At 34.5% G+C, this 26,661-nt stretch overlaps 1 protein-coding gene across 5 annotated transcripts in view; it reads right to left on the bottom strand.

Annotated features, from left to right (window-relative positions):
- The window catches only part of LOC100649570 (Down syndrome cell adhesion molecule-like protein Dscam2), a 308,069-nt gene that overhangs the window by 21,131 nt on the left and 260,277 nt on the right, over positions 1 to 26,661 (bottom strand). For all 5 annotated transcript variants that reach the window (XM_048414706.1, XM_048414703.1, XM_048414704.1 and 2 more), the window contains exons 6-8: positions 20,818 to 20,982; positions 1,234 to 1,380; positions 575 to 715 (exon numbers count right to left, since the gene is read on the bottom strand). In XM_048414706.1, the coding sequence (XP_048270663.1) occupies positions 575 to 715; positions 1,234 to 1,380; positions 20,818 to 20,982 (453 nt within the window). The remainder of the gene's footprint in view (positions 1 to 574; positions 716 to 1,233; positions 1,381 to 20,817; positions 20,983 to 26,661) is intronic.

Below are 26,661 nucleotides of genomic sequence, written 5' to 3'. Positions count from 1 at the left end.
CTAATTTTATAATTCAGCATAATTAGGAAGTATATAAGTTAATAAAGAATTGGATAGTATAGAAGTAAAAATTAACATTTATGACTGATCAATCAGTACGTAAAAATTCCAAATTTTGCTGTTACCACCAATATGACGAAATAATCTTACTTTTTATTACACTCTTTATTTAAATTCGTGGAATTACTTAAACATTGCTTTCTTACAGTAGAATGCACGATATATAGAAAATGGCAATCAAAATTCTTAATTGTGTGTATAATTCTTTTCAAAATTGATCATATTACAAATCTTGTGGTTATGATATTGTATAATTTGAGGACAGCATTAATAGCACATTAATGGCAAATATTTAATGGTGGACAAACTTGCAAACAAATGTTTTTGTATAAAATTTATAAAGTGACCATTGTAACCAAATTCACATGAGATCTATTTTTTAAAAGCAATCGTTGGAATTATAATTATTTAAACGATATTATGCTTCTGATCCGATATGGTTTGATCGCGTTGGATTATATGACGCTATAGTGCATTTAGATTACACAGTAAACAATCCCGTAATTAAACCAACCGTTAACATCGCGATACCAGGTAAATTGTGGGGGTGGAGTCCCTTGGGCTGAGCAAGTTAGATGAACGTCCGAGCCGCTTTCAGCAGAGATGGCGATCTGAGATCTCTGCATCAACCGTGGTGGCATAGATCCCGTTGGTTCTAAGAATTAAACGATATATATTCTATTAAATATTCATTCTCTTTGATAGTTTGATGAAAATTGAACTTACATCAATATTTCTATAATATAATTCATATTGTATAATACGGAATGTGAGTAAATATAGGAGTCCAAGTGAAATTTTAATATCGACGCAATTATGAATGAAATAATAATTAAACAATGTTGCAATCGATATTGTTATTTAATATTTCAATTAAAATTTTATTCAAATTTAAGTTTCTGTAATTCGTAGTATGGAATGTTAAGTGAATGTGAAAGTATAAATTAAATTGTAACATTGCTATGATTATAAATGATATGATACTTGAAGGATAATAATGAATCAATTTCATAGCGATATAAAGATTAAACGGTATTTTAGTAATAGTTACATTATATCTAAATTTGCTTTCTAGCAAGAGAATCTCGGTAATGTGAGGATAGAATGCTTAAGCAGAGAAATGTTCAGCAGTAAGAGAAAAATATGGTTTATGTAAAAATACAAGTGACATGCCTGCGACTGTTAACGTTGCAGGCTCGCTTCTTCTTCTTTCACCGGTCAACGCGTGAAAAGTTAAGCACGAATAGGTGGCTCTGCCGTCTTCCGGTCTGGCGGCTCGGATATGCAGGTCCCCCTGAGACGTGACCACGAACCTTCCACCTGCGATCAAATCAATTTCTCACTAAGAAAAATCTTAAAATTGACAAAGGAATTGATTAAAAAGGGAAACATTAAATTTAGTTCAATTTACGATATTATGAAATTAACAGTCGCGTAAAAAGCTTATCAGTTTCGCTTCTGAGAAGTTCAAATTATTATCAACTTTTAAATGATATTTCTTAAAAATAATATAATCTATTTGTTGAACGATACTGCAGTCTTTTTTTAAGTACTATAGTACCAATTTTACTTAAGTCTTCATCTAGACTGAATCTTGGCGCCAATAAATGTTTTAATTACAAGTCCAGCGTGATCAAATTGATTTCTCAGAAGCTCAATTTATTATCGATGATTAAATGGTACACCTCCTAAAGGTACCATAATCAATCGATTAAACAGCGTTGCAGTTTTTATTCCGCTACAATACCAGTTTTCCTTAAGCTTTCATTTAGACTGTTTCTTGTCATCAGTAAATGTTTTAATTACAAGTCCAGCGTGATTTATGGCGTTTACGGATGAGACTGGTGAATTACATCGTCAAAGTAACGCAATACGTCAGCGGCCGACGTTAATCTCCAGTATTTGACGCGGCCTGCGAACGCCACGTTTCAAATAATCCCTTTGAAATAGCTTTACAAGCTGTACAATACTTTCCCACGGTTCAGACTATCGATATATATCGTGCATCGTATCATTTAATTCGTTGTTCGATTTCACGCGTTTTTGCCCAAAGCCCGCGAGAAATATCATTTTTCAACGTTTCGCTCGCGCGTCCTCGTTTTGCACAGCTTTTTATTTAACTTCCGTTGCAACGGCGGTGTATATCCGGAAACACGTCATATATTACGAGGTCGTACATTAAAAATCGCGAAAAACAAAATGTTCTTCCGACTCGTGAAATTACTTACTGCTATTTATATCCGCGAATGTAGCACGGTGAAATAATTTATTTAACGAAAGAATACAGATATTCCAGTACTTATGGACAATTTACAATGGAATTTATCTCCCAATTTAATCGTTATCAATAAATTAGATACACGAGATGAATGTCTACCCGATAAATAAAAAGTGTACGTAGATTATATGAAACGAAGCTCAACTTGAAATTTCATCGACTATCCTGTAGAATTGACCGTTAATGTTCGTTTTCCTCAATTCTTCACCGAGTAATAATTTATATAATGGGGACAACGCCTTTGATGATTTATTAGCCAGCGGATATAAATGTATTATGATATAAATAATATTATGGAAGTAAGTAATGAATATAAATATTAAAATTGTTGGAAAGTATCATCAATCTCTTGGTATCGTTCACGATATATTTGTGTGTAACAAAATTTGATAAATGAAGAATCGCGAGATAAATACGTTTTGTTGGATTATTTTGAGAACTATCTTCATGTATTAATTCATTTTGTGTGTAATATCTCGTTTCTTTTTTTTTTGTTTTTAATATTTCGTGAGAGCTTGATGGAAAAAATACACTTATAGATCATTATGCTCTGTACGTTATTTATATTTCACTTATTTTTCCATCGAAAATAGTTTTTATTAACGGTATAGAAACACATATTTTCATTTGATGATTCTCTAAATAAATTTTTCAATAAATTCAAGTTTTATGAAGCTTCTGCGGTTCGAAAAATGATTAGAATCTTGAAAAATTGTTTAATCGACAAACGAGAAGTGTATCGTTTACCTTTCATATCGGAAGAACTTTAATTCGAATTACAAATTTACTTCTGTTACGTACAGTTTAAAAATATTAATCATTCAACATGAAAATCATTCGAATGAATATAGAAATCGCAAAAGATAATTAACAATTCATCATGGAAATTAAATAACATTAAATATAATGCTTACAAACTTTTACATAATCAATTTAATGAATGTAAAACATTATTAAATTCATGTAAAATTCATTAAGAATAAAAACACATTAACATTCAATGCAATGTTTCATAATTTATAATGCTCCATATAATGAAGATAAAACACAACAACGATTATAACAAATTGTTAAAAGTGCACAGAATGCCCGAAATATGCAAAAATATATAAAACGTCATATATACATTAAATTCATTACAATATCCAATAGATAAAACAATTTTCTACGTAGCTTCCAATCTTCTAATCGATATTGAACTATGAAAGCAAATTAAAGATTCAAACTACATTGAAACATGTATATACACACATTACAAACAGAAGATGTCTCGATGGATTCAATGTCTATTATTTATATGCATTATGTTACCATATTTACCTGTCATTATCTATAACAGATCACAAATAAAACAGGAAGTTATTAAAAGAATTTATCTTCGATCAATCAATCGCATTCAGTACGAGAAAACAAAGCAATTTTATTTTGCACATCTTCGTAACGCGATCGAAGCCGATATTCCTTTCGGAGCGCGACTGTTTCCGATGGAAAGCGGCTTCAGGAGGCCGGAAGCAGTCGGCTCGATCGAAAACAAAAGCTGGTTATGCGTGGATTTCATGGATCCGGGGGAAATAACGCGATAGCTTCGATATTTTCGTCTCGATTCCAATCCGCGCGAGAGGTTATGCAAAATCCTCGGTATCTGTCGATGAAATCCCGCTGCCGACGTACCGTCAGGCGTGAAATTTTCAATTTAGTCGGAACCAATGGCCGCTCGATTCGCCTCGGACCTCGGCTCTCTTCTGCTTCTTTTCAAGATCCTTGCCTCGTCCACCAGATTTCGACTAAGCTGCTCGCGTGTAACTGTCCTCCACGCCAACGTAAACGCTCGGACATTTCGAGTAACCCTTGAATCCTCCGGTTCAGCGAAAATGAAATTACTCCTCATAACGATCGTGATGTGCAGATTGTTTTCACTTAGTGTCTTCATTTTTACTTGTCCAAGCTACTTCGTAGTTTGGATTGCCAGCTTTTTGTATCGTTGGAGTTTCCACAAGTTTCGAGATTCTTCGGTTCTATTGTTCTTCGGTAGCTTTCTATCAAGAAGCTTTTTGTATTGTTAACAATAGTTGAAACTCTGTATCTTCTATATTATTAACAGTATCTGGAATTCTATATCTTCTATAGCCAAAGAAAACGTTATTTGAGATTCTTTGCTTTCACTGTTATTTATAATATCTTTTTATTAAGAATATTTTTATATCACAAACAATATGTAGAATTCTATACTCTTTATATTATTAATTATATTTAAAATCCCGTACCTTCTATTGTTATTGACAATACCCGAAATATTATATCTTCCAAAGCCAGAAAAATAGGAATTCCAAAATCTACGCAACAGTCTTCCCCAACATTCTACGTCTCCTTTTTAAACTTTTTAAATTTCACGACAAAACATTTCTCTTTCTCCAGCCAATAAATATTTCCAATCCATTTCCAATGGAATCGAACGAACCAAAGTAGCTATTTATTACCCTCGACCGAACATTCGAGCTGGTGCTTATTTCCTAAGTACGCACACAGTCTTTTTGTTCATTACATCAAATAACGTTTTTACGCACGAATGTAACCAACAATACGTGAATGGCCCTGAAAGAAACAGGAAATGAGGTTGCTAGACAGCCCCGACGGGGCCAAGTTTCTTGGATGTGAAAGAAGCAATTTAATATCGCCTCTCCCGACGGAATAAAAATACGGAGATAAATAGCTCGTAACTTGCAGCTCGACAGCCCTATGCGAATCGGAAGTACGATTACTGTCGTCCACCAGTGGGACGGCGCATGCACGTTCCTGTCACGAGGCATCAGGATGGATACGTGGACGTGGAGTCGCAGGAAACGGGCCAGTGGCAATCGATTCGAGCTTTATCGACTGTACCCCTAGTTTTTTTCTCTCGTTCGATGTTCAATATATTTAGACTTTGATAAATATGTAAAATTATCTGAAAACTCATTGTCAATTCTTTTAACCGCGGAAGGCGTATAAATACGCCTTTAACTTCGTTACAAGGCGATGTCTTCGTTATTTTCAGCGACACGTAAAGATGACGAAGAAATAAATTGTTTGGTACGAAGGGACAAATATCCCTATTAATGTCTTAAGATCATATTTTTCGTGATTTCAAAATGATCGGTTTTTTTTTTTTAATGGAACCATATATTTTGTAATCCTCTATAAAGAATTATTAATCTATTTATTTGGAAACACTACTAATTTAGTAGATATTTTGATTTTTATTTTGTAAAACTTATTATATGAAAAAAGAGGAGAACAAATACAAAAATAATTAGCCTTACGTCTTTCTTTGTTTATTCCCTGAAAATTCCCGAAGTGGTTTCTACTGTAATAACGATAACGATGAATTCATAAATTTAAAAACAAGCTGATTATAAATTAAAGTATGCAGTTAACAGCGATTGTCTTCTTGCATTTTATCGATCAATGACAAAAATATTATTCGATCTGAAAACCAGTTTCTGAATGTACCAAAAACGGTACACGTGGCTTTCATTTTTACGACACTTCCATTATCCCCAATATCAGAAGGTATGACACGTCTTCGAGGCTTCTATCCTCTCGCAGGAACAGGATATGAGGAGAAAAAGGGTCTGCGCCGAGGTCTATCGATTCTTTTTGAAGTTTTTCTTCGAGTCACACCGGCGGCTGTTCGTGTCAAACGTCTGTCGGCCAAGCTTTGTCGTCTTCGCAGCGTCTGGATGGCGCATTTTCATTTTCTCCAAGAAGGGCAACATCCAGCCCTCTTGTCACGTCGTTGTCTCAGACACCGAGTGAAACAACGGAACACACGAACCATTCAGCACTTTTTTCCTCGAAAAAATTCCTCCTTTCATGGAGATTCATAAAGAAAAAGGGGATTAACGTCGAGAAACAATTCCAGTTTGGAAATTCTCTGGTAATTTGTTCCAAGCTTCGCGTGCTCTCCAGAGAAACAGGTACATTTTTTATGACGTTGAAGATAGCATGTGACTTCGTTTGTAGCACCGTTTTAAGGTTTGAATTGGAATTGTTTGTTATAGTTGTTTCTGTTTATTTTGCCATTTTTATAATTGGCCATAAAAAGTATCTGGCTGTATTATGTATTATTATTGAGTATACATATATGATTTAAATATTATATTTAATATATTCTTTATAAAATTATGTTTTAGTAAAGGGAAAATAAATTGAGATTCATTTTTAACGAACACCTATTATTGTATTTTATAATGATGGACTAGTTGTTAATATTTACTAATTATTACACGCCACTGTAAAACGTACTGAAAAGGACAAAAATAAGGACGATAAAAATCACAAATGTCTCTAATATTTGCGTAAAAAGAATAACTTTAGAAGAATTATTTTCGAAAACCAAGTTTAATTATATCCGGCTGAAAAGTATTCGAGTATTATTAAACCGCAAGGTTCTCCTCAAAACTACCTTAATAATATAAAATCACTTGATACACATCTGGAAATTTCCATGCTCCAATTTTCGTAGGAGCCTCAAAATCTTGCAGAAACTTGTGGCAACTTCGAAAATTTCGTTGAACGAAACTTCTCACTCGATAATTACGCGACGAAAGCGCAGTGAAAGACGATCGTTCTTTCGTTCAACCGAAGTATCGAGAAGTTCATATAACGGAAGACGAGGCGTTTACGTAAAAGCTTCGAACTACTTTGTAAAATCTTCGAATGCCCTATGGACGCACGTTCGCGACAGATTCTCCTGGCACGTATTTCAATCGAGCGTTCGTTCGCCTGTGAAACTATCCCATTTGATCCCCTTTTCTTATAAGAACCGAGTCAAGAAAGAAGAATATTTTTACGAACAAAGGTGGAATAATTCCACGCACGACCTTTGAACCAATGCCAACGAAATATAGACGAGCTGTTTTTTGAATAATTTAAAGGAGTAATGGAGAAACTGTAGCAGTGACGGAGTTTTTAATTTGAGTAAATTTCACGGAAATTCGAAAACTTTGATCTTCGACTAATATCTTCATGTTGAGATCATAATAGTTTTAATTTAGTTATATTTAGTTATATGGTTCATTAGTTTTTGAAAAAATTTCTATTATTTTTCTAAAACGTATTATTTCTATTTGTTGTTTTTATTTATTGTTTATATTTCTTTATTTATTATACATATGTATTATTTTTCCAAATATATTATTTTAAAATAGTTTATATTATTTTTCTATTATGCTTCATCATTAATGAACGTAAAGAATAGATTCTTCGATTTAGTTTCTTATTTTGTATCATAATCCTTCTTAATAGAAAAACAATTGCGTTTTACGAATTAGTAAAATAGTAAAATTATTTTTAAAGTTTGGAAAAATAATTTCAGTTTAATCGATTATATTTGTGATATAATCTTTCTTGATGGAAGAATAATCCTATTTTCCGAAGTAATGAAATAATAAAATAATATCCAATTGAATTTCTTTTTCATGCGTGAAAGAGTAATTTTTAATTTGACTCGATTATGATTTGCGACACAATCCTTTTACGAAATCATTTTTCGTTTAACGAAGTAATGAAATAACAAACTGATTCCTAGATGTGGTATTTCGAGCGTAAAAAGGTAATTTAATTTTATTCGATAATAATTTATGACATAATCCTTTCATGAACCAGATTTTGTTTCATCGAGTAATAAGATAATAAAATGATTTTTAGTTGGCCTCTTCGAAGCGTGAGAAAGTAATTTAATTTTTTGGCTATTATAATGCTTGGTCTGTGATATTATCGAAACAGTGGAATTACTTTAACGAAGGAAAACATAGTTTATCTATTTTTCCTCTATAAAAACTGATAAATTTTATTCGTACTTTTCCAAAATAGTCATTTATTGCAATGGAAAATCTGAAATAGTAAAACATTTTCGCTATTTTTTGTAAATGAAAGAGGCATTTGTATATAATGTTTGATCGTTACGGGTAATAAAATCTTTAATCTTTCTTTTAAAAGTGCAATACAATTTTATATATCCGTATTTTTTTTCAAATAAAACACATTGCAAACGTAATTTTAAAGAGCTTTATGTCGAATTTGTTCTGAAATATCAACGAAACCACTCGAAGCAGCGATTTGTTCCATAAAATGATTCTATCGTTTCATTCTACCCCTATTCGTTATCGATTTCGTAGGAAACGCGAAGGGACAGTGAAATATTGGCAAATGTTTAAACATGCCAGCAAGTGTACGTTCCATGGTACAAATGCCTCTATGAAATACCGTTCAAAGTCCTTTCTTCGATTGACGTTATTCCGCTTCACGTGTCAATTCTACCTGTCGTACAATTCATTTTCAAACGACGTCCCTCGTAAATGTCTATTCTCCCTGATGCCTTGTAAATACGTACGTATCGAATTTTCATAGTGACAAGAAAAAGTCTTTAAACTATTAAATTGTTCCCATCGCGTCGTGTACTATTCGCAGCGATACGTATGAAAGTTGATGAAAATGAATTGAAATTACTCTTGATTCTTCGCGAAGAAAGTACGAACCATTCATACGTAACCAAATCCTACCGTGATGCTCATCTCCTAAATATTACACCTAGCAAATGTATTATACTTCGAATATTTTATGTATTTTGCCGTTTCCAAATTTCCTATAAATATTTAATCATATGCAGTGCATTCTTCCCCTAAACCGAGGAAAAAAGTAATTCGCAAACGCTTCCCTAACCGCCTAATAAAAGTCTTGCAAAACTCACCCCCCCCCCTAAATATTAAATATATACTTCACAAGTACCATACTTCGAATATTTTATATACATACTTCTAAATATATTATATTTATTTTTACACACTTTTATCTAGCTTCAATTGTATTTAAGAAAATTTTGCAACTGAATTTTCGCCTACTCTCGCATATCCGATCAACTTGAAAATTAGCACGTGTGTATGGTTTCCGCGACAATGTACAATGCTTTAACGCATTTATATGATAAAAAATTTACAGGCCGATACGACTAAAAATTGCACTTTCAACCACCCCGGAAATCTATAAACATCCTCAGTTCATCCTCCTTAAAAAAAGAAAAATATTTATCAAATTCTTTCGTAATCACCATCGCGTGGCGTATCATTCACAGCAACGAAATTACTCTCGATTCTTCTCGCGAAGAGTGTGCAAAACATCCATACGTAAACAGACATCCACCCCCATCCGTCCATCCGAATCCAGCACGGGCTAACGGGCCGCTTCTACTCTCGTCCTGTACACGCTCAGCCATTCATGTCCCATACATATTTATGTCGGTCGGTTGCACGTAACAGGTATCACCTTCCACCTAACCTCTCCCTCATCGTCTCTCTCTCTCTCTCCCTCTCGTCTCCTGTATCAGTACAGGTATACACGAGGCACTGTGTGTCCGCTGACGCAGGATATCACGGTGAACATCACGTCGTGTCCGCCTATGATACGTTTGTTTCGTAACCAACTGGGCCAACATTGTGCATGCTGCACGTCGCGTCGCACGGAAACACCTGCGCGTCCTCCTTAGTCATCGCAACGAGCAACGTTATCAGCGACGCTATCCTGACCCAAGAACAGTAGACGGAGCAGCCTTCGACGACGTCGTATCGCGGCGACGTGCCAACGTCGTTAACGCGCTCGTAGTTAAGGGGTGAGGTAACGGGTGGGTTGGTGACGAAGGTGGATGGCGTGTCTCCCGCGTCTCCGGGGAACGATACAATCGATGGGACGATGGGTTTTCTTTTGTGCTTCAGGTTGAAGTATAGGTAGGGATGTAAGATAATGGGCTTACTACGTGGCGAAGATGATGGCGAGACGCTGTTCGAGGGAGTTGATGATTGCTGTTGAAGGGTCTTTTTGGGCTGCGGATTGATATATCTATAATTTTAAATTTGATTTTCTTATGTTTTAAACAGATATGTTAATCGGAAGATCTCGTTGTGCATGTGAGAATTCTTGTCTTATTAATTATTATATTTTTCTAACTAAACGTAATAATCTTCCTTTCTTTGTTACTATAGATATTCATGTACTAATATCCAAAACGAAATTTCGATTTATATATCGATATTTACATTGTATTTTGTATGCGATATTTGTATAAAAATATTTCAATAAAAATTGAAAAGCGGAAATAAATAAGGCTGCAAGTGATGAAACAAAAGTTTCGTGGAAAATACCTTTTTGTTCGCCGAAATGTATTTTATCGATAGAATATAACGAAACTTATTTATTATAGATTCTGTGCTACTCTATATAATTTTACAATATTTTTCGTTTTATATTTCAAAGGTTTGTTAATCAATAACAAAAGGTATTTTATATTTTAAGTGAAAGTACCAGTACACATTTTCTGTCTTGATGGGATAAACGAAATAGATTTATCTTTAATGTCGATAGCGAGTAATTTTATTTTCTTCTCTATTATAATTCTTGTTTGATGTCCGAATTCTTTTTCGTTCATTACCTTTGCATCTCTCGTCACTTCGTCGTTTCATTTTTTTCCAACACTCATATTACTCATCACGTTTACGTTTTCCACAGGTATAGCGGGTGTATATGTGTGTTTATATTACGTTTATTTATAGTATACGCTGTCCGCGTGGAGTGGTCACATAACGAATGACGAGCAACGAAAATAAAAATAAATTCTTCTCGCAATTCAAGATACAACGTACATGCCCGAGCAGGAGAAGTTCGCAGGCATATTTAGCCTAATTTCGGAGACGAATCATGTAACATACATTCTATATCACATACGAAATGCTACAAATTAACACTTGCCTCTATATTTAGTGATATTGGTTTTTATATAAACGGTCTTCTTAAGGGAAAAAGAATTTTTTTTGAAAAGGCGCATACAGTCTTTTTTATTTCCACCCTTTGATTATTTCGTTATCTAAACTCTTCAGGAAATAGTACAATGGTACATGGATATTGGGAAATTATTAGCAAATTGTTAAGGAATATCATTGTAAGACATTTTCTGTTTGCTGGAAAAAGAGAAGGATATTTACAATTTTGTTTCTATGAAATCAGTTATTGCAATTATCGAGTAATGCAATGGGATCTAGTGATGGCGCAAGTTCATGGCCAAGACTCTAAGCTCCGAGTTTACGAAGTTTCAGAGTTTAACAAGTTCCGTGTCTATCGAATTCCCACGAGTTTGGAATTGTTTTCGCTTGAACTTCTAATTTGTTTTAATCGCGAATGCTAGTCATGATGTTCCAGCTAAATTGATTTGTTTAACCTATTTTTTTAATTTCTTTGAACGTTTACGAAAATTTGATAAACGAAGATAAATGGTTGAAATATTAATAAGACTTTTGTAGAACTTAACTTTTGTATAAATATTATAGATAGTACTAAAATAATGTGCAATTGGACAAATGTAAAAAGATTAGTTTTTAAATCGTAAAATTACTATTTTAATTACTATAAACCCAACATTTTCACTTCAAAATCTAATCTGACCGAATTTAAATTCTACAATTGAATTTTCCCCTCCGATCTTTTTTATTTTATATACCTCGTATCTTATATGTATGTGTATTAATATTTGAATAAAAATTTCATTATATCCATTTAATATTTAGGCAAATTTACATATGTAATAAATATTTCGAGCTCAAACACTTTTCCATATTACAATTCTACAGAAGCATCATCTGTGTTATAACTCTCTATGTAATTTCTGTAACATCTTTTCCCTTCTTCTTATAATTTCGCATGACTATAATAAATTACGATAAAGCAATAAATTAAAATTTGAATTCTCCTTGAAAAGATATGGAATCAATTTAAACACAAATTATTTTATCAGCGAAAGTGAAAAAAATCCTTTCGTAACCATTCAACAAACAGAACCAGAATTATCCTGAACCAAATCTCGTGCACGGTCCATCGACCGGAAGCTGGTGAATGATTCAAGCCTCCATCTTCCGCCGGTCCAGTAATTGGTACTACTCCACGAGGACGGCTAATGTTGACATCTCATTCTCCGGTTCAAACTAGCTCCCATTTCTATTACAGACGTTCCAACTTAAAAATCTTCCTTTCCGACAGCGAAGCTTCGCAGAAGCTGGCCACCTCAAGCGTAAGTGTGTCCGCACACATTTGCACAGCAACTTCTCCGTGCCTTCTTGTTCTCCAGCTCATTTTCCTCTCTCTTTGCGTCGTCGCGTTACGACTTTATTTCTCCATACCTAACTTCGACTTCTTCTTTCGCTTTTGTTTCCGATTCTCTCACGTTTGTTTACTGGTAGACTACTTGTATCGTGGAACTACGATTTGTCCAGTGTATGCATAGCGTCTGTTCGTTTTACTTTGGTTTTAAATCTAATGTATATGTAGCTGAGGACGAAGATAAGTGGACAGATAACAAAAGTCGTAACATAGCGTCTGTTCGTTTTACTTTGGTTTTAAATCTAATGTATATATAGCCGAGGACGAAGATAAGTGGACAGATAACAAAAGTAGGTGTCCATGAAATTTCGTTAAGTGAGGCAAGTTTAGATAAAAATTCAGATATTAATTTCAATTATTTACTAAACAATGTGCGTACTATAAAAAATGTATATACAGAACCTGACCGAATAATGTGTAAATATAATATAAAATATAAAAGCAGTTGCTACGTGATTCCATGTGGAGAAAAGAATAAGAAAAAATATAGAATAAAATTGTTTCACTCTTGGCTTAGTTTCCGAGAAAATCCAGTTTGAAAATTTATCAAGTATACTAAAAACATGGCTAATCCTGGACTTTGGAATTAAACAAAATTATATAGGGTTCCACTAAAAGAAAATATCGATGATCGTGGAATTTGATAAAAGAATTACCTCGTTAAAAAATTTCTTACATATGCGTCTTGAGACAGCGTAACTTTCTTCTGAAAGTCTATACATTAATTAATAAGTCAGATATTTTATGTGATCCCACTTAGCTGAATCACCCTGTACTGTAACAATCACGGATTGCCTTGAATTAATTCCAGCCAATCTCGAATCAATAACCGTTCAGTTTAGAGATCAGAAATATGGAATTCCTTCCTATTCTCATAAGGATCGTAACATCTGTAGGGGATGTCCTCGAGGGCCCCGTAAGAAATCGCTACGACTCCTGTGGAAAACTGAACGATAAACGTTCGCGTCGAAGTGGCGCGCTTCGCCGGTTTTAATATCGGCAATAGCGAAAACAAATATGGTCACCGGAAGAAATATGGAAATATTCCGGGGGAAAAGCATTCAGAAGCGAACATCAGCCATGACGAGATGGTAATATACCCTCGTGCATGATGCCCCTCTCTCGATTGCAAACAGTGGACGGTTTCGTGACAAAATGTGGACGAAGAAAGAGGATGGAAAATGGACAGAGAAAGCAGAAATGGAGGGGTAGCCTTTAGAAAATATCCAAACTGGAAAGGTGTTTTAGTTGGGGGACGAAAATTAAATTTGTCTGAATGGTTCTTGGGAATTTTTAAAGTACATTCTTCTGATTTTTGTTTGTTTGTTGCGTTTCATGGGGCATGTCTTGATTAATCGTTGAGGTAATGGAGTTTGGGAAGTTATGATGAAGTTTGAAAGGATTTTTTGGTACTTTAGATACCAAAAGAAAAAAGATTATTCTCTACACCTTTTTCAAATTCTCTATAAAGATATACTGTTATTTCTTTCGTTATATTTTTAAAACTTCCCAATCTCTAACGACCATTAAATAAGTGTCCATCATGAATTAACAACCTCTATCTTCCAAGCAGTTAGAGGCCAATCAATCTCTCTAAATTAATTAATTGCAAACACACAAAAGACGAATTATGCATCTTTCCACCATTTTCTAGATACGTTACCAATAAATTCTATTATCTCTTCTGTTACATTTTCTTAATTCGAACATCTAACATTAATTAACATCTTCTGGCTTCTAAATATCTAAAAACTAATCAATCTCCTAAAACTAATGAATTGCGAAGATCGATCTCTCCAAACTAATTAATTACCCCTTTCTAGACACATTACCATAAAACCTCAAATTTCCAACTTCGTCTAATCCCGACCAAAATAAACCAAAATCACCGTGAAACTCTCAAACTATTTAAATTCACGGTATTAGCCGGCCAGTACGAATAGTTGAATTTTCAGTCTGCCTTTTAATTTGTATCGGCGGTGCGTGGCACGAATTTACGAATAAATTTACTGAAAAAGAAGTAGGGAGATTAAGTTTCGAGCAGAGTGGCGGTATTTTTCCCCGAGGGTGCTTCGAGGATTGTTTATAGAAAGGCACCAACGAAAGTCTCGCGCCGTGGAAAATGAAGTTTGAAGACCTCCACTTCTCTTCTTTTTTTCCTCTTTTTTTCGTCCCCTTCCTCTCTCTCTCTCTCTCTCTCTTTCTCTCATTTGATTTTCCAGCGAGACTGTTTCGGAGATTGTTTATGCGGGAACCACCGATAAAACCTGCACGCGTGTCGGGTATAAACGTTTAAACTTCTCTCAGCCACTACGTTCGGCATTTTAATTGAAATCAACCCCTTTCACGATTATAAATCCATACACGCGGAGAACTTCGGCTTTAAACGAGCGGATGCAGACTAAAAAATTATTTCGATAATGTAAAGCGTGTTATATTGACGAAGTTCTCATACGTACAAATTTTGTAACAAGTTTTCACCAATTTTTCTCGGTTTTCAAATATGGTAGAACGTTCTACGTTTCATGTTCGATGTTGGGTATACTTTATATTGTAATTTTGATGAGTTATGTAATTATATAACGAATGTATAGTACTTGTGTAACTACAGTGGCTACGAAAGTACTTGTACATACCTTTACTTTCCAATGAAGCTTTTTTATCGGGTTTCACAATCGTTTCACATGAGTATTAAATTTTTATAGTCATATGAAAAGTATTACGAAATGCTACGAAACTTAACCTGGTTGAACTTAATTAATTAGTTAATAAATGTTATAATAAATTCAATGGTGTACAGATACTTTCTATAGTCCTTGTACATTTATCCATATGACAAACATTAAACATAAATTATATAGGATATTGGATATTGAGATTTTTAGTATAATGGATAATGAATTATTTGAATCTATTTATGTTTTTTACGAAATATATACTTGCAAGAAATATTTTGTAATTTCAATGTATATTTTCGAATCAGTTTTAAACTTTACCAATATAATCATGATAATCGAGATATTAGCACAGTGCTAATGGAATTTAAAAATGTCTTATGTAACACGCACAAGATATTCACAAAAGGTCTATGAATATCGAAATAATTTTGTGAGCCAATGTATATTTATTAGAGTAATCCAAGATACGTAATTAATGTTAGGTATGCAAATATAATTTGTGTTTAATTAAAATAATCCGAGTCAGCAGATTTAATGCTTTAAGTCCTTTAATTACCGAGAATGTTACATCACTTAATTTCTCGACTTTCATCATAAATCTTCATATCCGTTAAATTTCTTGAATAATTAGTGTCGGATATGTAAGCATAATTAGTGTTTAATTAAAACGATTTGAGACGACTTATTACTGAGAATGTTACATCATTTAATTTCTCCACTTGCATTACGAATCTTCAAATCAGTTACATCTCTCGAAATTTCACCCTTTCAAGAAAACTACACGCTACAACACACACGTCATCTTCGTGCAGTTGCGAAAAGCTCGCTTCCATCCTCGTCAGAAGCTTTCTTTTGTCAACGCTTCGCACCTCAAAGATCTCTAAACATCCGTTCGAATATCTGCATCCTGTCTGATGTTGACCTTTGATCCCTCTGATGTTTGATGTAACAAGAACAAAAAAAAAGCGAAGGGGAGTGAAAAAGAAAATGGAAATTCGTCGTCGACGGCGAATAAACGAAACGTCGCGAAATAAGAAAAAAAATGACAGCTGGGAAAGCTTCGAGATCGTCTGAAACTGCTTTGTCGATTACGATGTGCTGTCGATTTGGATTTAACAACCGTTACGCTGATGAGACGCATGAGAACACGCGTCGTCGTCGTCGTCGTCGTTGAAAGGACAATGAGGCACGGGAGTTGTACAAAGGCATAAAGCCGGAGAGAAGCACGGCTAAAACACGCTTGAAACACGTCTGAATCGCGCGTGCTCCGCTGTCTGAAAAAAACGGAAAGGAGTCGAGCATCTATTTCCGGTGCTGGGACGTCCCAGCCGACCAGAGAAGGGGATGCGATCGTTATTACAGGTATGTGGCTAGTTTTGTCTTAGTTGTTACTGCATGAAGAGATTGAAATGCAAGAACCGAGAATGCTAGATTAATAACGAGCATCTGCGCGTTTTAGCCTTTCATTCTTAGAATGTATTTTAAGATCTGGCATATTAACTTGAAGAACAGATAAATCCGATTCTCTCAATATACACAATCCGTCATTTAAAAAAACAATGTGAAGTCTTATTCTCATAAAAATCGATTATATATTTCCTTTTTGTAAATTTAACATTTCAACTCGACGAATAGATGAAGATAATTTTGTCAATACACATGACCTGATTTTTAGAAACGAGATCAAATTGTATTTTAATGGAAATCAACGTAAGAAGCTTTCTTAAAATTTAGGATTTCGATCTTAACAATATAAATAAGGATTATTTCCTCAAATATGCACAATCTACTTTTGCAAAAATAATGTCAAATCCTGTCTCATTGAAAATCAATACAGAAAGTTACATATACCGATAGAATTTCATCATCCATCTGTTACTCGTTTAATTATAAGCTACATAATTAAAAAAAGTTGTATCAAAATACATAAATAGACGTCGTTCAACTCTATCGATATCCATTAAAGTGTCATCCAACGTTTATTCCCAGTTCAGGCACGCAGACCGTTTAAAAACTATCAAACTCCGTTCACAAGTCCTACCTACCACCTGTTCGAAACACGTCCATCGAACGAACAACTTTGAAACAACTCAACAGTTAGTTGGCGTGTTATATTCAGCCCCATTCCTCCGCTTTCCATCTTTTCAACTTTATCGTGGACTCGTGTTCCTTTCGTCGAAACCGTCCCCGCCATCTTCTTTTCCCACGTTTTCTTCTCGCGATCGAATGTCATCCTCTATTTCTCCGGGGACCCACTGTGTTTGTACTCTATTCAAGTGGATATTTTTATGCTTTGTTGGCCTCGTTCGATCGTGTTTAGAATTTCATGGCACGAAACGACGATTTATCATCGTGTCGCTACTGATCGATTCCAGATTACATTTTTTGGTCGATTTCTGTTTGATCTTACTGTTGGAGGTCTTTAAACGTTTGGAACGAGTTTTGTGAGAAGAATATGGTGATGATATGTGGATGAAAGAAGGGATTGCGTTATAGTTTGACGATTTTGTTAGTTTCGCAACGTACTGATCTTGTTAGAATAAACAACATATTTATTTTTCAATTTCAATTTACCGCGCCTTAATCGCAAACCTCGTAGTATCCAACTCTCGCTTGCGATCAAATGTGACTGAAAATAGGATAGTGAATTGCAGAGTGAAGATAATGAACCGCAGTGAACAAGAAGAAAATTGTGGAAAATAACAGAAATTTTTTTTAAACTGAATGATACAGTTAAGAGAAGCGATGAATAATCTAGAGAATAGCGCTAGAAAGGTTGAGGGAAAAAGAGGATGCTAAGAGTTTCCTAAATTAAATAATATAGCTAAGAAAAAGTCGCGAATAACGTAAAGAATATTGGGAGAAAAAAAGGAAGTGAAAGAGGAAAATATGCATAGGAAATGATTTTTAAATTGAGTATATGTGTATTATAGCTAATTTTATATAACAAAATAAAATTCACAAATAATATAACTTCGAAACGTCTAATGTTAAAGCTCCATTGTCACGTTATATACGATGTAAATTATTGAAATTTGTCAAAAATCGTTTTAAGAAAGCAATAAATTAATAAAACGATCTTTCAATTTCTGAGAATTTGATCGGAGAAAGTTGGATGTTTCATTTCACTTACCGCGTTAGAATTGTTGTATCTTGTACAGTTGAATTTAGTCGAATTCTTAATTTAAATTTGTTCTTTAATGCTTAAGTCAATAATTTCTCGTTATCTGTTCTCTAATATCAATTAAAATTTGAATAGCTTTATATTAATATGCTGTGGAAAATACACAACTATTACGAGTTTTTCATAATACGTGTATAGTAATTACGAATATTTTTAAATATTTCCAATCAAAAGATGAAAAATTAAAAGGATGTAACATCTCCGAAAATACGGTCGTTTAAGGATCGAATTCCTCTGATAAATTCCTGTGGAAAACTTTAACCAACATATATCTCGACGCTAATATATATTTTTTAAATATCAACAAAGGTGTGTCGTTTGTCAGCAATTAAAGTCAACTATTTCATCAGAAAGAGCGCGCTTCAAAGTAGGTTATTTTTTATTTTTTAGAAATACCTAGACAGCGGAATGCTGTCGGCCATTTTATGAAATATTTTATGGAATATTGCTTCGTCGACAGGCATTCTAATTTTTACGCTCTCATTGTTTCACGACAACAGGAAAATATTGAAATATTTATCATTGTCGTAAACATAGATAATATAAATGTATGGGATGCCAAAAAAGTATTCTTCGTGGCTTTGCAAAGTGATTCTACATCTTCGGATCGATGGAGATGTTTTAAAAATGTGGAGCACAAAATTCACCTTGAGTATTAATTTCGATGCAGAATCTTTTTTATTTGCATCGTATGGTACTCATCACGAGGAACAAAAGTCTCGAAGGAGCCACGGAATGCAAATGACATCTTGGAAAAAGTTATTTTAACTTCCATTAATCTTCTTAAACTGATTTTATTTATTATATCGAGGTAATATATAAAAGACAAATGAACAACGATATAGTGGTTGCATAATATAATATCAGTAGCACCAGCTCTCAAAACCGTGACAAATACTTTTTGGACACGTATTCTATCATCTGTAGATTTGAAGAAATGATTATTTCTTCTTCAATAGGTGGAATTATTTCAGAACTTGTGTTCGTAAGAATCTATATGTAAGTACTCTTGAGTACTTGCACAATAAGTAGAGTGATGTATCTGAGCAACAGATACTTTTCAAGCATCTCAAACCTGCTAAGTTGTTTCAGTGGTTTTCGACCCAATGCTTTACCCAATGTTATTCTCCAATGTTATTACCCAATGCTGAACCCAATGTTATTCTTCTAACGTTACGAAGTATATAGAGTTTGGACTAAATATGAAAGAAGTCTTATTCAAGCGCAAGATTTCTCGTTTCAATTTTATGTTAATGTCTTCTCCAAAAATATTACAACTTCTTTATGTTTACCAAAATGAGAGCAAGATTGAAATACAAAAATTGAAGAATCGTTGCAATGTTAATAGCAATAGTCAGCAACTGATCTTGTATTTTAAGAGCTCGTAGTTCGTCCAGACGATATTAGTTTTCTATCGATTGGATAATTTGATCGAATTTGTAACAGCCGAAAACAGCGTTCACACAATTCCTTGTCTTCGCTAAAGATCCTGATTACTTGCTTCGTTTGTTCGTCTATTCTGCCATTTGCAGTCAAACAAGATGTAAATACATTTTTCGTTATGTTTTGATATTACGCTCGTAGAAAAAAGACCAACAAAAAACATTAGTCACAATCTATAAAAATATTTGTAAAAAATAGACATCAATGTGGTTTCTATCAGATGCTCATGATTAAGAAGAGATGAAATAACATTTTTTAACTATTTTCTTCTGTAAATATCTACTATTTAATGATCCATCGAAAAGAGTAGAGAGAGGTTTAACAAAATTAAAATCTTCTTTTAATGAGATACGTTTCCCCTCCATTCTATTTCTTTCGAATTTTTATTCTTCGCACGCGTATATTCTTCTATGTCATACAGCGCGCCTTTACTTTGCTAATATGATGACAAAATTCCGTATTTATTTCTGCCATTCTCCACGGTTCGTGTACACTCTCCTCTATAACTCTTCCATAAATATGATAAAAAAAAAAAAAAAAAACGTATCGACCGATTCGGTTTTATTGTCCACTTTATACCACCGACAAAACCAAATGTTGAAAGCGAGCGAATCGGTGATCTCACCGAATGCACGGATAAGTAAATGTGCAATTACACAAATAAACAATTGAATCGACAAGTGAACGATTCGCCGTGGTGTGAATTAGCTATTATAGTAACAGCCATTACACAATTCATTGAATCCACTAATTCGTATATATTGAGAGGTGAACGAGCGACGTGAAATATAGAAATGTGTGAACGTTGATAATTCGACAAAATTATTGATTCGTTCAAAAAAACCGTATCGTCCGGACGTAAAGCTGTAAAGCTGTAAGCTATCAAAGGCATCTAGTAGCAAGTGTAACAAAAATGAAGCTTCTCTAACAAACATGAAACATATAAGCATATGAAAGAAAGCATAAATATATTTTTAAAAAACGTTGACATTCACCCGTGTCCGTGCTTCCAGGTAGAAGAATGGCATCGTCACGAAACCAGGAGGTGACTGTCAGATGTTCCTTCACGTCTTCTCTTGCCGTGCAAGATAAAACCGCGTTGCATCCCTCCACCACCGGAGACCTGTTCACCCTTACATCATACCCAGGTACTGTCAACACTGAAATTCGAGCACAAACTCCAAATTAGAACTATTAAGCAATAGCAGAACTATTAAGAAAAAATTTAAAGACGATGCAGAATTAACGTTTGATTAAATTACCGTCGATATTAACCCTTTCGCTTCGGCAGTCCAGTCCGTTGAAGTACTGTCACTGAACGGAAACGCGCGCCAGAAATACGCACAGTGTGCGTGGTTGCTGTATATACGTTTTCCTAAGTCTTAAATAACAATAATTCTTGTAAGAACCGTATATGAAATATCGTTTCACTATCAATGGATTTAATAGATTTTTTAGCATGAAACAGTATACGATCGTTTGGATGTTTGAAATATATCGCGTGAAACGTTTTGATGTTGCTTCAACAATGAGTACTTTAAGAAGTGATTAATCCAATATGTCAATAAATCAACAGAAGATGTTCTGCCGATAACGAAAAAATATATTATTGATTACAGATAGCACGTGTATATGTATCATTTGGATGTCGGATATATGGGGTGTCGGACCCAGGAGTCATCGCGTGGTCGCCGTCTATAAGCGGCGCTCGAAGCGAAAGGGTTAAAATTCGAACAGAAGCTGCAAATTAGAACTATTAAGCTGTTCCTAGTGAAATTGAAGACAAATTTTAAGACAACGCAGAATTAATATTTTACTGAATTGCGTATGATTCGTTTCTTCCAATGTAACTTCACGTTTTCGAACGACTGATACTCGTATTTTCCAGCAACGAGTCGAAACGAACAATTATTAATACAAACTTGATAACCAGACTTGATAAAGCGTAATTATCCAATGCTTCATTAAACTTTCCTTTTTCTCCATCTCTCCTTCGTCTTTTTCTGAACGTTTCGCTTTACGTTTAAAAAGTTTCATCCGTTAAGGAAAAGGATGGAAAAAATGTTGCTGCAGATGTTTGCGCTGCTGTTTGCGTGGAGTAAGCGGAGATGAAAGGTAAGTTTGACAAGTTTGGGGTTGTAGATTCCTCATTCTTTAGGAATCGGAGACTTCGAAACTGAGTTTATGGTAAGGGGTGAGTTATCGATTTGTTTTCGAGTGCGTTTTGTCGGGATTCTCTTGAGTGGATTAAAGTTACGCGAACTCGTAAAGGTCTTTGCTTTTCGAAGGTACAGATTTTTGTCTGTTTCTTTGTACGTCTCGAAGTTTCAAATCCAATCGCGAAGTTGTTTTGTACGATGGGTAGTAAGTTTCTGATTGATAATTAATGCTTTAAACAATACTTTAAAATAAAGTTTTATCTCTAATTTGTATATTTCAAATAATATCTTTCAAATGTTAGTCGAACATTAGTTATTTCAAATCCTACTTCATATCTTTCATCTGTTATTGATAAATTTAATATTACGTACATTATTATAAGATTATCTAACAAGACTTTGCGTTTGAACCTTCATAATCATATTCCAGTAATATTCTCTATCTTTTTTGAGTTACAACAGCAATCTTCTATAATAGCCAAATATGATCTTCTGCTTGTAAAAGACATTTTCTAATAAAATATCGCGATTTATTTTTATCCAACGTTACAATGTAGCCATATTAAAATAAATACCAATATTCTTCAATCAAAAATCATCTCAGCGATGCTCGAAAAATACTTCGATCCACAGCTGAAGTCAGTTTTGAGATTTACGAGAATGTAGAGAAGTAATCTATTGTAAGGATCAATTCTCATAAAACTATCGTAAATTATTACCCTGAAACAAAATAGAACAATCAAGTACGCTTGTCGTTCTATCCACACGATGCAAAAGAAAGAATCGCGACAGTCGTTTTCGCCCATCCGCTATTTACATAAATCCCCTTCCGGACGAGGATTTTTCACAGAGCTCCACGTTGTTTACCGACACGTTTCGTTCGAATACCGATGCAGGAGCTATAAATCACGCGGATGGACGTGACATCCGTTTCCGACCCGACACGGAAAATTCTCAGAGTAAAAATCGACGAAACATCCCGGGAAGACGTTACCACCCCCGCAACGCCATTACGCTCGCGATTCCACTGTTAAATCGATAAAGTAGTGGATCGAAATCTTTCATTCCCGTGTTCCAATCTCCTTTCGCTACAATCGTTTACACGATAAAGTTGCTTGAGCGAATTTATCGAGAGTTATGTATCGAGATAAGATAAAATCGTTCATGGAAGTATTTCTGGAGTTTTATTAATTAGAACTGCAGCGAGACTCGATTATCACGGTTATATTGATAAAATTTGAAAGGAATTCAAAAATATACAGTGATCCGTATTAATTTAATTTAACTCGGATATTCCATACAGTTTAAAAATTATTTAGCTTATTATTTTTTATTTAGAAAAAGTATATGCATTGGGCAAGTAAAATATTTGTCCCATTATTTGTATTAATATATTAAGGACTGATTGATTAAGTCGTTGACCGAAGACGATTTTCATTCTTTTTTATGCAGTAACTGGAGTAAAGTTTATTTCATGGTGTATCGTCAATAATGCGTTAATTATCAGACACAAACTTATACAATAATAATTTTGCGCACACCATGGTGCCGGAATATTAATGCGAGCCTTTGTACATAGAAGCCACAGGATACATATTTAGTGGACTTGTATATTTCGAAAAGATCATATATCGCTATGTATACCGACGATAATAATTTCGATTAAATCATATGATTTTAGAGTTCTCCGGTTTAACCTGTATTTAATATATAATAATAATATTAGTGACATTTATCTTATAGCTTGAGGTGATAAATTAAAGGAGACAAATTAAATCCAACCAATCTGAAATTAAATAGCCTGATTTGAATTCTATACATTAAATTATATCACTCGACGATACCAGCTAAAGGTTAATTATTATCCAACTTCCAGTTACGTGAAATCATTGAACAACAAATGATTCTCGATTATTACCATTTCCACGTTCACGGACTCGTTGGGGTTTCCTCGGCGAAAAGAAAGGAGGACGTTTGTCGAGGTAAATTCCGTAGCGGAGATAAGATTAGCGTCGCATCCGGAAATTCGTTTTCAGCTCCAGCAGTTCCGTCGCCGCTCCATTTATTCCCAGATCTGACAGGTAGCTACGATATTGCTCTTAATAGCACTGTCAGCCTGGGCGTCACGCTGTTACGCGTCTCATTTCGGAGGCACAATTTAAGTATTAAACGTAACGCGTTTAAGTCACTCCTTCCCTGCTTCTGACATTCGAAAATTTTGCAATAATTCGGCTGCTCTCTTTTCCTCGCTTTCCATCCAAGGAAAACGCTGTTGCACGACAGTGAACAACGTCGTTTAAACGAATTAGATTCAGTTCATAGTGTTAACTCAATACGTCCGGACAAGGCACTTGTCTGTCAACTGCATGTCAATTTCAGTTCTACGTTTAATATAATGTTATTTCGATTCGAAATTTTACTAGGCTTCCTCTTCTTCCTCTATGGTTGGTGGACGTTCGGAATTAATTGATAATTACACTCTTACAATAAGTTACAAATTGGACAGTGTTTGGTGTTATTTCGTATTTAGATTTTATTAGATCTTGTATTTAGATTTATTAGTTTTCCTTTTTAACTATGGCAGATATTTGGGGTAAATTGAAATTTCAAGTTGAGTAGTATTTTGTGTCCTTTCCCATTTGTGCGTTTTTTGTTGCTATATATGGAACACGGAGAAAGAAAATTTGGCGAAACATCGGAGACATTTAAATAAAACTACTGACAGTCCCATCGTTCGTCTTTATGAAATGTTAAAAAAGAAGAAAGTGTCTATCACAGAAAAGTTTGGTAGCACGAGAGTGGACAGAAAACGGTGGAAAAAAAGGAAATTCGAGGAAGTGTCCAATTGCATTTTGGAGATATGAAAAATGAGGAAAGTAGAGTGTGTCGTAAAAAAATTTGAAACCGAAGAAGCTAGAAAATGTTGGATATAAAAGAAGAAAGTTCGAGGAAATATCGAGTCAATTACTTGCTGGTGTCGTAAAAAAAATTAAGGAAATATCCAGAGACAGAATGTCTCATAGAAAGATTTAGTGGAACGGAAGGAGCTAGAAAATATTCGAATATAAAAGAAGAAAATTCGAGGAAACGTCTAGTCGATTGCTTTTTGGAGACGTGAAAAATTAGGAAGCCACTTGGAGAACGCCCCGTGACTGGAGCTGGCAAATACCTGGATAACGATCAAATTCCGTCGAAGGGGAGGAAAACGAAACGAAACGTGCAAACGAGGCCAATATGCGCAGATCTCCAGCGAACCGGGCAACGATATTTCCCGTGGATTCGCAGCCAACCCCAGGATTAAGTTTCTTTCCGATTCACGTTCCCTCGATATCGTGGCCCAAGCTGCAACGCCTCGATTTCTCTCGGTTAGATTGACGTAATCTGTTGAGGACAGACGGATCATCCGCTGAATCTTCAATTGGAAACATTGTCAAATATTTTTGTTAACTTTTTTATGCAGATACTGTATCGTTGAAATTATTATTACTCATTCGATGGTGTTTGACGTAATTATAAGGATAATTCTTTGATATAATTGAAGACGAGAAATTGTTGTTTATTTTCGATGATGTCTTTCTTTCTGATATTTTATCGTTCAAGTCGTTCAATTACGTATTGAATTATTTCATTGTTCAAATTATTGGGTTTTTGTTTCGTTATAAACTTTTGGATACCAAGTTGAACATGAGATTCTATTGTCGATGACAAACGAAAGATAAATTTCTCTACAACTCCAAAGACAGTCTTAGAAAGATTAAACACTAAATCAGTGCAAGCCTTGTTAGAAAATTAGCCAATTAATGCACCGATCCTTTATCAGTCACTCTTTAAAAACGAAACTTATAACAACAAACAATAATATTACAACACGATATTACAAAATTTATACAACAAACAAAAATATTAAACAGTCTCAGAATTGTCCAAATTAATTTCCAAATCTGACCCACCAATTTATATTTGTAATTGCCAAATTATACCGTTAAATACATATGAATGATTATAAATCTACAGAGTCTCGTCCTATAAACTCCAGATTAATGAAACTGTAATGGAAATCTCAATGACACCGAGCAAATTTCAAGATCTTTTTCCTTTCTGAAAGACAAGATATTACATAACAAAGTCTAATGTGATTCCGTGATCCAGTGAGAAATAGTAATAACCGAGAATTATTTGTTATTCACTGATTTCACGTAACTGTAAGTTGGATAATTAACCTTTTTAATGCGATTGACGCGACGTTAAAAATCTCTTAAAAAAAAGAAGAAAAACAGAGGAAAGGAGAAACAAAAAATTCCAAAAAACGACGAACCAAAATAAAAATCATTTCTTGATTCATCTCAGGATCAATTAATGATCCATTCGTTCTCGGTGCACGATGTTTCGCAGTCGCTGTCGGAGGTCATCATCGGAAGTGGCGCGGCACGAGCGCTTCCCGGGATGCCCTTACGAGAAACTCGCGCCAAGTTGGCCGGAGAGAAAAAAAAGCACGTAGAAGGAAACAGAGGGAGAAAGAGAAGAGAAACGGCTCCCCTTTTTTCTCCAGACAATGCAGCTCTTCTCGGGAACAAGTCCTTTGGCGGACGACGAGGGTCGAGCCGATGTCATTTCAGATAAATTCCTCATCGCTTTTCAGCCGGGTCCAGGCCTCACCTCTGTATCTCTGCCCTTTCATTC

This window comes from Bombus terrestris, chromosome 3, assembly GCF_910591885.1.
Source record: "Bombus terrestris chromosome 3, iyBomTerr1.2, whole genome shotgun sequence".
Taxonomy (NCBI): Eukaryota; Metazoa; Arthropoda; class Insecta; order Hymenoptera; family Apidae; genus Bombus; species Bombus terrestris.
Note: the sequence above shows the minus strand (reverse complement) of the source record. Positions and strands in the feature narration are given on the sequence as shown.